Source organism: Chiroxiphia lanceolata, chromosome 1 (assembly GCF_009829145.1).
Source record: "Chiroxiphia lanceolata isolate bChiLan1 chromosome 1, bChiLan1.pri, whole genome shotgun sequence".
In the NCBI taxonomy this organism is placed as follows: Eukaryota; Metazoa; Chordata; class Aves; order Passeriformes; family Pipridae; genus Chiroxiphia; species Chiroxiphia lanceolata.
In genome coordinates, this window is record NC_045637.1 from 22,889,214 (window position 1) to 22,907,165 (window position 17,952).

At 35.5% G+C, this 17,952-nt stretch overlaps 1 protein-coding gene across 1 annotated transcript in view; it reads left to right on the top strand.

Moving 5' to 3' along the window:
• Nucleotides 1-17,952, top strand: part of STK3 (serine/threonine kinase 3) — a 123,092-nt gene that overhangs the window by 50,467 nt on the left and 54,673 nt on the right. The window contains exons 7-9 of the mRNA XM_032696610.1: nucleotides 6,456-6,593; nucleotides 8,444-8,569; nucleotides 16,888-17,080. Of these exons, the coding sequence (XP_032552501.1) occupies nucleotides 6,456-6,593; nucleotides 8,444-8,569; nucleotides 16,888-17,080 (457 nt within the window). The remainder of the gene's footprint in view (nucleotides 1-6,455; nucleotides 6,594-8,443; nucleotides 8,570-16,887; nucleotides 17,081-17,952) is intronic.

Here is a 17,952-nt window from a genome sequence, read left to right on the forward strand (position 1 = left end):
CAACCTTGCAGATGAAATGGAACTTGAATGTTGCATCTCTAAACTAAAAGGAAATGAGAGGACAGTGTTCAGTTGAATGGCAGAATTCAGGAATATTTTGTGTTGAAGAGCTGGGTTCAGGAAATCAAAATAGCCCTACTGGATAGAAACATTCAAACTATTCCATTTTAAAGTAGAATATGGAAAATTGGGACAAGATAATAGTAGAAAACTACAGGCAAAAGTAATGAAGAGTTCCCCAAATCATAGGAAATTTTTTCAATATTTTAGAAGAAAACCTGGGGAAACATTGATAGGTCTGCTGGACTCTAAGGGAGAGGAAGAGAAAGAAACCAACACAAGAAGGTCACTGCAGATAACAAAGTTGTTTCTTTGCATATAACTCCATCAAGTCAGTTCTTGGGTAGCTTCCAGATATCTTTGGATAATACAAGTGATGGCTTATGAGAGGTCAAGAAACTTTGGAAAATGAAGCAAAGCAATGGATAAATTGGTAAGAGCAGTATGCTGAGGTGATATTTCTGGGAAAGATTGGTGGTAATAAATGTTTTTATTACTTATCTGACAAAAGGGTTTGATAGTGAACAGGCATATATGCAGATGACATGATCTTTTTAGCTGAGTTAGCAGAGGGAACTTGTTATTTTTCTTGATAATGGGATAGCAGCCAGTGCAATAAATTCTACCTTTTAAATATACCAGTGTAGAATATGGTAGAAGTTTAAAGTTATTAAATGTGGTAGGATTGAAAAGTCAGTTGTATAAGTAAGCTTGTTTAAAACCAGTTTTAAAAACCCCAAACTGAATGGCCTTAGAATGCCAACTTCTTCAAACTGTTGTCACAGAACAAATTACCTTTAATATTCTTTTGAAATGTAACAGAATTTTTTAGAATCAAAGAATATGTCAGGTTGGAAGGGACCCATAGGAATCATCGAGTCCAACCTTTAGTCAAAAGACTAATTCTGAGGTGAACCTCGAGGCACCATTCTGTTGCATGATGGTACTAACAAGACAAGGGTTGATTCTTTTCAATAGGTTTACAGTTGCACTTAGTATTGCAAAATGTTCGAGATTGGTATCTTTACATTCTTGACCTGTTGTAACACTGTCTAAATATTATGAGCTTACCAGCAGTAACAAATATACAGGTCAATGTAAATGGCTTATCTTTCAGTAACTCATCTTTGCTGTTAATCATGTGATTATTCTTTCCATTATGTGTCTTTTCTTTGTGTTTATTACTTTATTACTTTACATCTTAATTGAATCATACTTTGCTTTGATCAGCAAAGGTCATTATTCCAGATGGAAGCTTATGACAGTGAATGGCTGTTAAGCCACTGGTAACAGTTATGGTTTGTTTTATTTGGTTTTTTTCCCTTTATGATGTTTTATTTTATTTTTTAAATACTCATCATGTCAATATGTGTAATTTCATAATAAAATAACTCAAGTGTAATTTTTACCTTATGTAGTATTGTGTACATGATTTCATGAGTTGTCACCACTAAAAACTATCAAGGTGAGCACAGTAGGATTGCGTGTTAAATTTCACATACATTTCCCTCATTTGGATTAAAAATTCTGTATCAGTTATTGTTTGTCCAGAAGTTCTCTAACTAAATCTCCAGTTATCCCTTCCTGCATTTAGTCCTGTGTAGATAATGCTAGTGAGAATCAACTTGGATCAGACCTGGATAGATGTCTGATGGAAGCACACCTGTTTGTAGTTCTGCACAAAAGGTTTAAGTACACCAGATGATCTTCATCAACATCTGTTTATAGATGGGAGGAGGAAGCTGGTGATTTTTAGGGTGCTTCTAACAATGAAATTTATTATCTGCTCTGAAGCAGATAGTAAACTGACTTCCTTGATTTTAAACACGAGATGTTGTTCAGTAACTTTGTTTTTCACTTTTGTTGTTACACTGTTGTAGTTCTGAATTAAAAAACCCAAACCAACCAAACAAATAAAAAAACCTCAAAAAGCCACACCAAGAAAAAATGCTCAACAAAGCAAACCCAATGTAGAACCTGCTAGTATCTGACCTTTCTCCATGCTGATGTTTAATTTTTAGGCAGCTGCTGAATTGTGTTACTGAATAATTAGGGATGTTTCAGCCTTTTTGATGGCTGTTCATGAAGGGAGGGAATTTCTATGACATGTATCACAAAGAAGAGAAAAACGTCTTATAGCTGATTCTTTATTTCTAAGTCAATAAAATGTTACAGTATTCAGTATTTAACTCCCTCAGCCTTAAATAGGTTTTCATACTATGAAGTGCGTTACTGAGTTTAAATGTATTTTGATGTTTGTTTCCTGTAGTAGATTGATAAACTAAGTAGTATAATTGTGGTGCCAAAAACTGTGGAGTTACAAACTGGTGTCATGTATCCTTACCCTGTTTATAAAAATAAAGTTTCTGTCTGTAGATTCCAGCAGTGGAGCTTGAAAATTATAAAAATGCTACAATATAAAAATCTTTGCTGTCTTCTTCAGTGGCATTCATGATACTGGGCAAATAATAACAGTAGAAGTTATACTTCTGATTTTCTGCTTTTTATTATGAGTAATTAATTTCAACTAAGCAATAGAGTAAGTTATTCAGGAGCTAAAACCCAAAACACGTAGTACCTCTACCAAATTACTGTTGATCACTTAATGTGTTTGTGGGCTGTGCAGAATACAAATGTATTACCCTGACTGACAGGAAGAATGAGCTGCAAGGATTTTCTGATTTAGGAATTTCCAAGTGTGGTATATGAGCGTCTCATTTTTCTTTTGGCGTTTCCTAATTCATCATCATCACCATAATTACATTTTCACGCCAATAAAACTGTCAGTAAAAGAACCTTCATGGAAAAAGTCCCGTTTTTAGCCTGGGCTTAATTTAAAATACTAGGCCCTTTAAGAATAATAAAAAGAACATTGTGCTGACTTGTGCAGTTCTGCTCTCATTTAAGACTTGGTCCTTAGTCTGGTATTGAGCTTAACTGTAACTGCTATGATTGGGCAGGTGAGTGCTACCAGGCAACAGGTATGGTAGAAACTGTGATGGATTATCTAATGTCCACGTCAGAAGTGGCCCTAAAAGCTGTCTTGGATGATCTTCCCCCCACCTTTTGTCATGCATAAATTATAATCTGCCTTGCATTCTGGTTTCACTACTGAGTGTAGGATTTGCCTTGGACCAATGTGTGAAAGATCATTCAAAGTAGAATTGGGCTCAATGTTAGAGGTGGAAGGGCCAGTTCAGCACAAATTTGGAATGGGCTATTTTATTATAGGCAGGTGAAGACAAACACTGATTAGGTTACCATGATCCCTCAGGCCTGAGCTCTGACATGTTGCACCTTAGAGATTTTTTTTTGATTTCTTTTAAATATGATTGAATGGTTAAAGTTGAAGACTGAGTCATAGAATCTAATACCTTGGACGTATATTTGATGTGTTACTCATGTAAGGCTTGTCAGTGTAAGGGAGTGTGGAAGGTGGTGTTGAAGGTGGGAGAGAGAAAAGAATTAGCTCCAGTTCTTTCATAATATGTCAGAGCCTGTCCCCTCTGTTTAACAATTTTGTCCTAATATTTCCTGCAGTTGTTACTGCCAGTTCAGCCCATGTAATTGGGTGGATGGTAGCTTGCCTAACACTGGCTCTGTGAGCACTGTCATCAGCCCTACTGTGAGAGCTAAACTAATACCAATAGCTGTGGGAAACTTCTGGAAAAAATTACACGTGGAGTGGATGCAAAAAAATACTACAAGTAATAGTTTGGGAAAACACAGGGACTGGAAAAATCTAGGGTGAGATGAAAGAGGCATGAAAATACCCAAGCCTCTTAGGTTTCCCACTAACATTGACACCCATGGAACAGTGACTGAAATAGTTTTATTTTAAGAGTATAGAGTTGTTTTAGGATAGAAAAGATCTATTTGACAAGAAATGGAAGCAAAAACGAGGGATAAGTCCCTGTCAGATAAGTGTTTTGTTTTTATTCCTGGAGATTTTGGACTATCTTTATAATTCTCCAGTGATTGCTTTGCAAGCTTCTTGGAAGGAAACAAAGTAGTTGAAAGCTGAATCATAGACTGTTTTGAAAGAGGGAGGGATCTTAACTTTTATACAGAGAAATATGGAAGCCAAAATGATTTAGTTAGAGAGGGAAGATGGAACTGAAACCAACATTTTAGGCTGTTTAATGAAATGCAGCTCTGAGAACTGGAGGGAGAGGTACACACTAGCAAGTGCATGACATAACTACCAAGTTTGACTAAACATTTGGAATAAGTAGTTTCTATGTATTTTCTTGTATTACAAAACTGCATTTAATTTTTTTTTTCAGCTAAAGCAACTCATGTGACATAGTAAGATTTAAAAACCTGCAGTTTAAGCATTTCATAAATATACATGTTCCTGAATTAGGTATTTCCAATGAACGTACAAAGTATAAATGTGGATTTCGGACCCTAACTAAGACTTGAGTATCTCCTTTTGTCAATTTTATTGTCTGCCATAGAAGAATGATTCATTAATTCCCTCTTTTTCTCATTGTCCTTTGTGAATTACAAAGTCACTTCTTTGCTGTGGTTCTTAACTGCTGTGTAGTTCATGAAAATAATTGGTAAAGGCAAACATTTTTCCTAGAACTGTGGAGCTGAGTAGGACTCTTTAACTAAGCTTTGCTTACCTGTGGAAGATAGGTCAGTGTTTTTTATCAAATAGGAGGTACACATTTTGACACCAGATAAACAGAAGTTCCTAGTCTTCTGTTACAGCTGTGCGTTTTCAATAGCTACCGCAGAGTGAGCTGTTAAGAGTAGCTGAAGATAAGATCAATAGTCATCAGTTCAAAGTTCAGAAGAAATCATTAATTTCAAGGGCAGAAACAGCTGAGTTTGTTAGCCACAGCTTTATGCCAGAAGCACTTTACTTGTACTGACAATCTTGCATCATAAGTGAAGTAGATAAGGCCAATTACCGAGTGCCGCATTTCCTCTCTGAGTCCATGTAGTGGTTTGGTATGGCTGCCACTGAAAATATAAAGCTATTGTAGCATACATCTTAGTTACACAAAATGGCCAGGTCTTTTCTTGTGATTTTTGGGTTAGGCAAATAATGAAATGAGTTTTGTAAACATTTAAGTGTTTGAATTAAAGCAACTATTCAGTAGTGAATTAATTTTTCATTAAAATTATGGAAAAGATAAGTTTTTGCATCATTTTGCATGGACTCTACTTTCCTTTGGAATATGAGAAGAATTTTTGAATGAGGGTTTGAATGAGTTCAGCCAGTTTTCAAGGCCAGTCAGACTTCTTAAGAAGTTATAGATAAAATCTCATGAAGTTCCCTCTGCCTTTTTTCCCCTGTGTTTCAAACACAGGCTGAAACTTCTAGCACCTCTACTATGTTAAAAGTGTGCATAATCTCCCATTTCAATTTTTTCCCCTTTTCTGAGTATGTATTTCTGCATATGCTTGTAGAAAAACAAATGAAGAACTTTTACTCTCTGTGACTTTGGAAAATGTGGTTGAATGGAACTTGGGTTTAGAAGAAAATAATAGCTTATTGTTTGTGTCAATAGACCTAGCTCTGAATAGTGTGTTGCTGCTATGTGTAAGTCTGAAGTGATGATATTGTATAGTCAGAGTTGTATGGCTTTTTTTTCACTTACAGGTGTAAATTTATAATTAGAAGAAAACATGGAAAGAATCATGTAGAAAATGGAACAATATATATCTAATCTTAAGTAGGACAAACATTTTTTTTATATAGCATAAATGTTTTTTCCTAGTTGAAAAATGTGTGTGCATATGGCTCTCGACAGGAGAAATTTCTGTTATGTAGGTAAAATGTTTCCTTTTCAATCTGATGTAAATTCCTAGTGCTAGCAGACAAGTTACTTCATTATTTATGTCATTTTTAGTGTTGTTTTAGGTATTTTAGCATATGTTTCTAAATGTTACTTGGAAAGCAAGTTTTAAAACTTCATCTGATGAATTATGAATGCAAAAGGAAGTAATAATCTTCTCAAATTTTCTAAGCAATTCTCATATAAAACTAGATGCAGTTAAGAGAGGAGAAGGTGAGCTTGGCTTTTCACAGCAAGTTCATATGTGTTTGTTTAAACAAGCAGTGGTGTCATTTCTACTAAGAATTTCTGAAAGAATATAATAATCTCTTGAGATTGATGAATAGCAATAGATTAAATAGAGTCTTGTGCTCGATGGGGTACCGTTTAAATAGGGAAAATCTAATGGGAAGTAGCTACATTAGTAGCAGATGGATTTACTTCCTGAATCTTGATCTGAGTGGAAATCCTCGCTTACTTAAAATTTGTCTTCCAGATTCTTAGCCTGATAAGAAAGGTGGATAAAGCAGGTTTTTTTTTCTTGGCTTCGATGCTGTGATGATGTGTTTTGTTTAAACTTGCTATTGTTTGATTTTTATCTAGGCTATTTTTATGATTCCTACAAATCCCCCTCCAACCTTCCGGAAGCCAGAACTCTGGTCTGATGAATTCACTGATTTTGTGAAGAAATGCTTAGTGAAAAATCCTGAACAAAGAGCTACAGCAACCCAGCTGCTACAGGTCAGTATTTAAGTTACTGAGGAAAGGCAGATTTTATGGCTTTTTTTTCCCCTCAAACCAGAACTGTTCTGAAAATTTCTAAGGGCAAATTTTATTTTAACTGTTATCATACCTTATTTCTTTTCCACTTTGTGGTCTTTTCACTGTCAGCTTCTGTATCTCTACCCACATGTTATTTCTTCTTTGCTGCTTCTAAAAATTCATTGCTCTTCATATAGTTTAGGGCTGATCCTTGCTATTAAAATTGGACCCTTGCTTTGTGTTTAGAGGCCCTCAATAGATCTCAGAATTTAGACAAGTGTTAAGTAAAAGAATTGAGCCCAAGTTACCTTCTGTGTGGACCACCCATGGAGTATATTTAATCTTTCCTTCTGGTCATGTCAAATCAAGCAGACAGGTTGCTCTGTGTCCTAGAAGGGTCTGATGCAAATGGACATTATAATGAGTTTGGTTTTGAGCTGAGTTATACCAGGTGGGCACTTTTAAATGTGACACAATTGGCAGTGTGGACCTTTGGAGCCAAGGCACAATATGCCAGGCTTTTTCTTGCTGTAAGGCTCTCATGCTAGATTTATTCTGTGTTGACCTAGCAATAGCAGCTTTTAAAATTTAAATTCCAGTGAACTCCACTAACAAAGATGAACATAAAAATTTTGCAAAGTATTTTTTAGTAATAAATCCATCAAATTCATAAGTCATGTTATGAATATTTAATTTTATACACTGCAAAACACCAAAAGGTAGACTACAGGTGAGTAAAATTGATAGAATTCTGTGTGATGTATGAATCAGTACTTGAGACCTTCAAGATTTGAAGTTCATATAGTTAGCTTAATACCAGCAGCTGGATAGAAGAGATTTGCATTAATGTGTGCAAGTAAGGAGGAACAAACAAAAAAAACTTCAATGTACGGTTTCTTTCCACATAGTTACTGACTAGAAAACTGAATGTTATGTTCATCACAAGTACATGTTGCCTTTTTCCACAGCTGGAATTTGGAGCATGTGTGATGGAGCTGGAAGTGCTGTATGAGTGAGTGGGAATGGAAGTACTGTTTGTAGGGAAAGGTCATGGAAGAAAGGGAGAGTAATTGAATTAATAAATCAAGGGAGATGAGAGATAGTAGGTACAGGATACAAGGCTTCATCAATTCTGTTCTTCATGGAACATTTTTTTGATACTTAATGATATATTTCTGAGGTGCTTAGTTATGTTTTGCCTAAATTGTATTTGCATATAATGATATAAAATCAGATTTTTTTTCTAACAGCAGATGTTTATTAGACAGTAAAATGAATGTAAATGGCATCATGCACATGTTGTCTTAAAGGAAGAAGTGATTGTTTTAAACGGCTTTGAATTAAAAATGAATCTTCCTACTAAAAGTAAGGTTCCACATTTCAGCGTTGTAGATCAAGAAATATTTTATGACGTATAAAGTGTAGGTTTATTTAAGTGAGCAGCCATAGTTGCTCTGCTTAGAGCCACTAATTTATGCTCTCAGTTTGTTAAGATTAATTAAATTCTGTAACAGAATATCTGAAAAACTTTCTGTGTGAGATCATCACCATTCTATTTGCTATTTACTGCACGTTTCCTTTAAAAAATTGTATCCTTAATTATAAAACATTTTTTAAATTATTGTATTTCCCAAGTCTTGCAGTAATTAAAAATAGTTAAAGTAAAATTTTAGTTATGAAATAGCTAAAATATATTGTATGTTGTGTTTGTATAAATTTTAATTATTGTGTAAAGTACGTTACTGTTTATCACTGAAGTCTGTGGTGTTGAATAGTACTCACAACTACTGTAATCATATTACATATTTCAATGATTTTTTTTTCCCTAGCATACATTTATTAAGAATGCTAAGCCAGTTTCAATTTTAAGGGACCTGATAACTGAAGCTATGGAGATAAAGGCAAAGCGACATGAGGAACAGCAGAGAGAACTAGAAGAGGAGGAAGAAAATTCGGTGTGTACCTGTTTTCCTGTAACTATCTGTACTTTGCAGATTAATTGCTGTTTTTCCTCTACTTCCTGTAGTTGTGTTCAAGTACTTTTCTTTACCAGTTTTCTGTGTGGTTTTAAGCCTACAAATTCTGAGTATTCCACTCTTAATTATAAGTAATGCTTCTGCTGTGAGTAATGCCATATGAGCCAGCTTTCAGCTGTATAGAAGCTGAAAGGACATCTATGAGATGTCCTAGTAAAAAGTTTTTTTTAGGGAGTGAGAAAAGAAACCATGTCAAACTTCAACTGTTCAAGCTAACATTAAAAAAACCCCAAAAACTCTTAAGGTTCCACTTTCACAGGTGGACTTCTAGACAAGTGGTTTAGTTTTTACTTCAGGGCACATGTGTTTTTTTTTCTTTGTGTGTTCTTTTGGTTTTTTGGGGGTTGGTTTTGTTTGTTTTGGGTTTTTGTTTGTTTTTTGTAAAGTCTAATGCATAGACTAGTTAGTCACAACACACAGTAAGTAGCAATTGCAATGTGGTTTGAATCAAGTTGCGCCTGTGATGTGAAAATGCTGAGAGAATTTCATTCTTCAGTTGTCAGCATATGTTTGAGGAGAGAAGCAGGTCATGTGATATGTAGGTTGCACTTAGAATTGTTTGGCAATGTTAGGAATAAGTCCCCGTTCCTGGCATTATTACTCTTTCTACATGGTTTATTTCAGGGCAGCCTTGTGCAATGCAGCAGTATGTGCTTCAAAGAAGTGTGTTACCACACATACAACGAGAACCAAGGTCATTCAGGAAATAGCACACGGAGAAGATGGAGACTGGAATGTTAGTAGAAAACTTACAGCTTTGAGCAAACAGAAAAGAGCAGTGCAGTAATGCAGTTTGCCCTATAGCAAATTGTAGAATCCTTGTTACAGAGTGCTATGTGATGATCTATATATAGAAATACTTTTCGAGCAGATTCTGTGGAGTGTTTTATATCTCCAGCAGTCAGTGTGGTCTTTTGTTTGCTGCATGTTTCTCTCTAAAAGTTTGGTTTGCTCTTAAAAATAAGAGCAGTTGTAGTATATGGAAATACTTAGTTTTAATACAAAAGGTGAGGGTACAAGTGAATGAAACAAAGAATACTAATGGTGAGGTGAGGAGGAGGGATTTTCTAGTTGACAAATACAGTTTGTCAAAACTCCATGTTTGGGAGTGACCTGTGAATAGCTTTCGTGTGTCACAATGCAGAACAAATCTTGTTTTGGACTGGTTTTAGTAATTGTTTGGTTGTAATACAGACTTCCTGTGTCTTGCAACTGAGTTCCAGTGCAGTACACTGTTGTAAGAAATTGCAGATTCAATTGAGAGATGACACCGGAATCTTGTCCGACTGCTGGCACTGAAGGTTCTGATCAGCTAAATGTGCAAAAGCAGCCAAACTAGGAAACAGCAGCATAAATTTGTACCAGTACCCATGGGGACCTACAAGAGTGGTAGGCCAGGTTAGATGGGGCTTTGAGCAGCCTGGTCTAGTGGAAGATGTCCCTAGGGGGCTTGGAGCTACATGATCTTTAAGATCCCTTCCAATCCAAACCATTCTATGATTTCTTGAAACTGTTACCGTTTTCTTTTTAACCAGAGAAGTTTTCTGTAACGTGTTTCTTGAATGCACGTTGATCATGTACTGCATAGTAGAAAACTCCTGAGCAACCTTTAGATTCGAGTGAAGCCTGAAGTAACTGGAAATCTAATCTCAGTTTGTAATTTTAGAAAAAAAAAAATCAATTCCCCCAGGGCCTCCACTTCAATTTGAAATAATACATGATTTGAAAATAAGCACAAAGATTCTGTCTTTCATTTAATTTGGAACTTGTTTGTGGAACTGACAGAAAAAGAGCAAACCAGTTCTTTCTGTGCTTCTGGGTGTTTATTCTTTCCTTTCTGGAAAGGTAAGGCAGCTAATATGAGTGCCAGCTTGGTATACTTGGTGTACAGTTTAGTAGTGGATCAAGTCAACAGTCCATCATTCAAGTATAAAGATAAATAACCATTGCACATTTGTCCTTTTTATGAATCTGTTTCACAGAACCCTGAAGAAATACAGGGCTGCTTGTGTGTAGTTTGCATGACTACACAATCATGCAGTTCAAACGATAATATGGGTTTTGATAAGCCTGTAGTGATGGCAGCAGTCCTAGAAAGAGCTAATGACAGTCCCTAAATTACCTTGTGTAGTAGTATTTTCAGATTGTGTATGGAATTGGAGTCACTGTTCAGTTGGAAAGTATTAGCCACCCAGCACATAAATTTTGGAAAATAACACCTCAAAAATGGATTTTTTTTCCCATTGATATCTCTGTGAAGTCCTCGCCATAGAATTGCAAAGGCAGACTCAAACTTGGAGAAATGCATATTTAACACCTAAAAGCAAGAGCAAATATTGATGTTAGTGTTAAGTAGAGTCTATTAATGTTAAAGATCTCTCATCAGCAGTGAATTGAGTTAATATACTATTGAAAAAGAATGACTTCAGCTAACCTGTCAGGGACTTGAATTTATTAAATGTATTGATCTAACCCCCCAAAGAATTTCCTATGGTAAAGCGTGAGCAGTTCTGCTCATTGCTCACTGGTACATGATTTGGGACCCATTAAAAAGAAAGATATAAAATGTTAGAACTATGAAGTTTCTTATGTTAGGAAACTAAGTTTACCCTTAACAGTTACATTTGAATAAGATTTTTTAGCTTTAATTCCTTCCTAAAGCCATATATTGTATAGTAATGCACACTCAAGTTTAAAGTAACTCGCATAACTCCAAGAGGAGTTGGGTGGTTTTGGAGAATTAATCAGATGCAAAAATTTCACAATAATATACTTAATTTTTAGGGTTGATTCAGGTTGTTTTCTTTCAAGTGAGGAAGAGTCACATCCCCAAAGCTGATTCTTATTTTTCTTTTTTACCACCGTTTGTGAACATTTTATAGCATGTGAAGTTGCCAATTGTAATGTAAATATTTTTTGCTGTTCAAAACTTCATACTATATGGCTGTAAATAAATGGACAGGTTGAATACAGTCTTCATGTCTGTATCCTTCCAGAGAGATACAATATCATTACAAATAGTGTACTCAGAATTGATTTTATGCTTGTTATGAGAGCTGCTTGTGTGATGAGAATGCCTTCTGACAAACTGACATGTTTTGATAACTGCTGAGGTAGTTGTACAGATTTTTTTAATTAAGCAAGAATTGCAATTGGTGTGTTCTACAGAAGGTTAATCCCAATATCAAAGTTTAAATGTTAGTTTAGGCATTACTAAACATGACCAATCTGTTCTCTCCTGCATTTTCTGAAGTGTGATGTGAGTTGGATGCTGAGGCTGGGCAGCTGTATTATGGGAATGTAAAGTAACTCGTTGCCTGGCAGCTCAGAGAAAACATATCTAAATATTTGTTTCTGTGGATCTTTAAAGGAGTGAGCTAACAAGCAGCTCTCTGTATATTTTCTTTTACATTTTAATGTCTCTATTATGTCAGAAATGCTTAATTCTTTTAGAATATTAAAACAAGGGCTTACTACTTTAGTACTCCTTTGTTTTTTCTTGGACACTGAGTGGTTGACAACTATCAACACCAAGCCAGCCATTGATAATCACTTGTTCCTATATGTAGGATTATTTATTCATTCATACAAAAGTTTATTTGGTTAATCCAGTATTAATTATGAAAAATTGGCATCTGTATTTTGAGACCTTAAGAAATAATTACTGTAATTATTCCTTCATATTTTTACAATATTTATGTAGCTGTATTAAAGGAACTAGTGAATCATGAGTTATTCCATATCTTAAAGCTTATACACCATGCCATATTTTTCTGAAGGTTTTTATATTTGCTTTCATGCTTCCTTCATGTGTTTGAATGTGTATATGATATAGCTGTGTATCTGTCTGCATATATGTGTAACTTTGCATGGCAGTGTTAAAACTCTGGGCTTGTAGCATTTTTCCTTTAAGCCAAAGAACGCTTGACATATATATTAATTAAATTTGATTGCCGTCCTTTAAGTGTCTTGAAGCTAGAAATATGTAAAGATGGCTTTGTTGAGTAAAATAAAGCATGTTATTAAAATCCACGGCAGCGTAGAGCGGGAAACCTGTTATAGGAAGAGTACACATAGGGAGGAAAGAATGTGCAGCAAGTCATTGATACTCAGTGTATCAGTTAGATGGAGGTATAAAAAAAGCTTAACTGCTGTTTTGTATCATATGTCTATTGAATTTGATGGGATTTGACTGTGGGCCGAAAGTTAAGTTTTTACCTGTTTTACTGATGGATCTAAGCTTTGTGTGCTCAGTATTAACCATATACTCAACGTTGGAGTTTGGCTTTGTATGTGTCAGGAGCTCTACAAAATCCTTGTGCTTGACCAAATTATATTATGTGTTTATGTAGCTACTACAGCGCTTTAAAAAAAGATAGCTGTGACTACAGCCACGTTTTTCAAAGGTGATGATGAGGTGTTAATAGTAAATGAAATTATTTTACAGGATACTAAATTTTGCCAGTGTGTAAATCTTCCTTTAATGCCTTGCAGCCGAGTTGGCCGTCTTTGCTGCCCTCTAGTGTTCTTTTTACACGCCAAACTTAGGGCGAGAGATTTTAAAGGCAAGTTGCTGCCGTATTTCCTTCTCGTTTAGTTTTTTTCTTTATCCGTCTTTATCCCTTTTTTCCTACCAGTGTTCAAAATGCAACAGAAAAATCCATTAATCTTTATCACCTTGGCTCGTTCACTTCTATCATGACGTAGACTTGGGTATGATGTGCAAGGCCAGTTTCTCTGAGAAAACTTGTGTGATGATGAGATCTTTTATTTTACAAATATATTGTGGAGTCTTGAGTGTGGTTTCTGCTGAAGTCTTTCTGAATTTTATATTCTGATAATCAAATCTGTATGATTGCATTTTTGTGCTTCAAAGGTTGGTTTTGTTAATTATAACACTTTTGGTAAATAGGAATATCCAGAGAGTTAGTCCTGTAGAGTTGCAGGATACTGGGAGTGTTTTACTTGTGCTTTGCATTATGATGTTGTTCAGAGTTTCGGTAGTTTCTTGTAATTTTTGTAGCATTTCAAGAGATTTTAGAGTTCTTGCTCATGCATGCCTTCTGTTGCTGTATAGTGGTGTAATGGAAACCCTCCCATATAAAAGTTTGGTGCTTATTACTTGTACACAGGAGAACAGCAGGCAGTTTAATTCCAGAGTTAGCTGTTTTTATTGTTTGATTCTTGGATCTGTTTTCATAAACAGTGTGAGAACACGACATTTCATCTCTAATACCTTATTTTTTTTTCATGGTTAAAATTGAGATTGTTTGTTTTTATTTAATCAGGGAGTTTACCTTTCTTTAACAACAGATCAGAAGTTCTGCTTCAATATTTATGAACTGTAAAGCATGAGTCAGAATTTGTATGAAGGAATCACTTTCATCTCTCATATAAATATGCACTTCCATAACTTGGATCCACTGGACATTTTTATAAAGTTACTTTTTCAGATCCAATATAATCTATTGCCATATTAGCTAAATATCGTATTTGTGAGAAATACTGGAGGGACATTTATGGGAAAAGTCTGTGCTAATCCACAAAGTTAATTATTCTGGAACATGCCCAGGACACAAAAAAGTTTTATATTGTTCTATCTCGGTACATCATTCCTGAACTAGGGAAAACACCATTCATCAAAATTGCGGTGTTCTTCCCTTCAGTTGTTCTAACAGAATAACTGTTCTGTTAGTACTGAGGAGGCCTTTTGTGGTCCTTAGTCTTCTAGGTACTAAGAGATAACTGTTCTCTATGCTGAGAGACAAGAGTAAGGTGAAGACTTTTGACGCTCTTAGACTGGAAAATAAATGCTATTCTTTGAAACAAGTCCAGATACTTGATTTGACTGAAGAAATAAAAGATCAATTTTTTTAAATGAATCAGAAGTTATGAAAATGGTCACTTAGGACTGCATATCATACCTGTTCATATTGTTAGCCATTGCTTTTTTCCCACTAACTTCTAAAATAAAACTTTTGAGCTTCAGGAAAATGTTTGCTTAATTTCTGATTTCAGTTTAGATAGGTTTAGGACCATATGCACTGCAATTGGATATTAATTTTAGTCAGGCAAATCTGCAAATCAAGTGTCACTATGCCTTAAACTCAGAGATTTGTCTACCTGTATGTTAGAGATGCCACATTTGTAGTGCTTAATAGGAGAAACAGCAGTGAGTCAGTTTTACATTGTATTGCACTACTGAAAGAAGCATTTGGAAACAGTAGCTTAAGTGTTCCGGCACTTCTAAAATGCAACCCAAAACCACTTTATTTTCTGAGTACCCTTTTTAGAAGGGGAAAAATATAATTCACAGCAAACACGGGTTGACAAGAACATTTGGTGCGGGGAAGTAAAGAAAATTAAAGTTACCACCAGGGGGAGCAGTACCAAAATATTCTCATTTTTTAACTGGTACAGTTGGCAAGTGCTGTAGCTGTAAGCTAACTGTATTTTTGGGGATATCGTAATTTTTTTTAAGGATAGGGTACTAAATAGAATGCAACTAAAAAACCCAGAAAGAATGCAAATGAAGAACTTCAAGATTTTAACAAATTATAGTCTGGAAAATTATGAGTCTTTTGATGTTTGGAATTTTAATCACGGATGTAGGTCTGTATCCTGGTTTCATTGTGGTATGCTGTTAGCCAGATCTTCTGAATCAAAGTAATATCTATTTTTGTGTCTTCTAGTTGAGATGTAATAGAATAAATTTCAGGAGCTGGTGTATTGGTATTACTGCTCACTGCAATTCACTGTGTCTGCTTAGATCAACCCTTAGTGAAACAGGTCATCTGGCAATGGAGCTGCTTGTGTTTATGTACCTATACAAGAGGCAAGTTGTCTGCCGTGTCAGGGAATAAGGAGAAAGGAAAAGAAGGAGTTCAGTGAGAACGTGCCAGACCTTGCAGGCATTTGAGTCTTGGGTTTAATTTTTCTGTCTCTCCCAGCCCATGCCCTTATAAATCTCTTCATAGTTAAAAATTTAAAATCTATAAAGCAACACAAAGATTTAGGAAAAAGGGGAATTTTTCTTTTCCAACCTAAACAGTTTTATGAATCTATGTTGCAACAAGCATGTTGTTTGTAATGGGCAAACTAAAAAAACCCACAGTGTTATCCAATAGTCTTTCAAGCTATGTAGCGAAAATATTTTGCTTATCAGGGATAGAGTTCATTTGAAAAGGAACTCGAAGTTTTGACACAATGGAGGAAATGCATGCATATATGGTTATAAAACTGGTGAAAGTAGCATTTGTATTTAAAATTTAACAATTTGACATAGAATAATTTTGATGTAGAGTGAGAGTGATGTGTGTTATTTCTTATGTGTAATCAACAAAGGAGAATGTCTAAATTTTTTTTTTCCTTGAGTTACTCATATAGCAATAGTCACAGTCCATCACGTTACTCCTGAAATGCTGTGATGTGTGTACAAAATCTGATTTTGGAAAGCAGTGGGATTTTCCGTCAGTGTTTTCAAAACACATGAATTTTGTGTATCATTAACTGGCTTGTCATTAGTTCTGTTTCACGTGCCTGGCCCATTACTGTTACCAATTCAAGATGCTACCATGTATCTTTATGGTATTATCTACCCACCCACTTAGTGGGCAAGGATGTGTTGGATGGGTATTTTTATACATAGTATTAATAAGTTATTTACTCACTCTTGTAATAGAGATTTTAAAAGGGAACTGAATACTTGAAGTAAGTTAAATTGATTTTCTGTTTCTGAGGAGGACTTCCGAAACTCAGAGGATTGTTTAATCGCTAAATTGAACAAGATCCTGTCATCTGGCCACTGTGTGTAATGTTAGATGCTGGGCATGATACTTAGTTAAGGGTGGCCAGCACAAATCCTTATGACAGTCCCTTGTAAAACAACCAAATAGCTTTCTGTAAATTGTGGTACTGATTTTTGGAACCCAGAGAGGTAAAATGGGTCATGAAAATCGCAGAGATACTTAGAACTGGATGCCGATGCAAAGTGGGTGTGTGGGCCACGTTATACTCACCCTGTCATACATCCGTGAGGAAGAAGAAAGTTTTTATTTTTCCTTTATGTGGAACTTTTTTTTTTTTTGTTATTTCCTTTAAAACTTTAAACCTGAAAGTCTAGCAGTACAACTAGGTCATGTAAAGATATAAAACTAATCAATAAGGATCTAAGTGATTGCATGTTAACTTCTTTATTTTAAATGATCTTCTGCATTCTGGCAAACGTTTCTCCGTAGGATGAAGATGAGTTGGACTCTCACACTATGGTAAAGACCAACTCAGAGAGCGCTGGTACCATGAGAGCCACAAGTACGATGAGTGAAGGTGCCCAGACAATGATTGAACACAACAGCACTATGTTAGAATCAGACCTGGGGACCATGGTGATAAACAGCGATGATGATGAAGAGGAAGATGGGACCATGAAACGTATGTTGCCACTTTGCTTTTTTCTAATAATGTCATATGTTTTCTCATGCTGCACAACAATATTGTATCATCAGTGGCTTTTAAGTGTAAAGTTCTGTGGTTAAAACAGCGGAAGAGGTGTATTTGTGTTTCTAAGCACTCTCTATAGTTTGTGGAGAAAAAGGTGATTGTAGTGGGAGATTCAAAGCAGAAGCCTAGTTTTGCTGCTTCGCCTCTTTCTCTGGAGGACTGTCAAATTTGCCTTCTGTGAATTGTCCCTTTTACTGTTTGTGTCTTGCTTTTTGTCTCTGGTCCCCCATTTGGACCAGTTCCTTGGAGCTAAACTGAAGTGATGTGATTGAGAGGCTACTGTTTCAATGCTGGTGGTCCCGGGAACACATTGTGACTCTCCATGGGGTCAGCAATCAGTAATATATCTTGCTGCAAAATGGTTTTGTAAGTCATGATCAATTAGCAAATTTGTATTTTATAAGCGAGTTATTATTCAGATATTCGTTGGAATGTAATTTAATAATCCTTGGTTTAAGTCAATGATCAAAAGATTGTTGAAACCTAGGTAAAAAGTTTCAATTGACTTGGTGGCCTGTGAGGGAGTATGTAACAGAATAAAAAAAAAATGTAAATGTTTTTATGTATAAAATTATAACTTATACTGAAATATTCATAAATACTTATGTACTGATTTGGTCATTATTTGGTTGAGGACTACTGCAGATTGAGGCCCACTGAATTTAATAGAATTATTTGCTTGAATGGGCAGCATCAATAGATGAATCTAACTCAGGCTGTAGGTGCTTGAATTTATGAGGCACAATGTAATGTTTAACTCCAGGCTATTGTCTGAGGGGGTAGGGAATTGTGTTTGTGTGTGT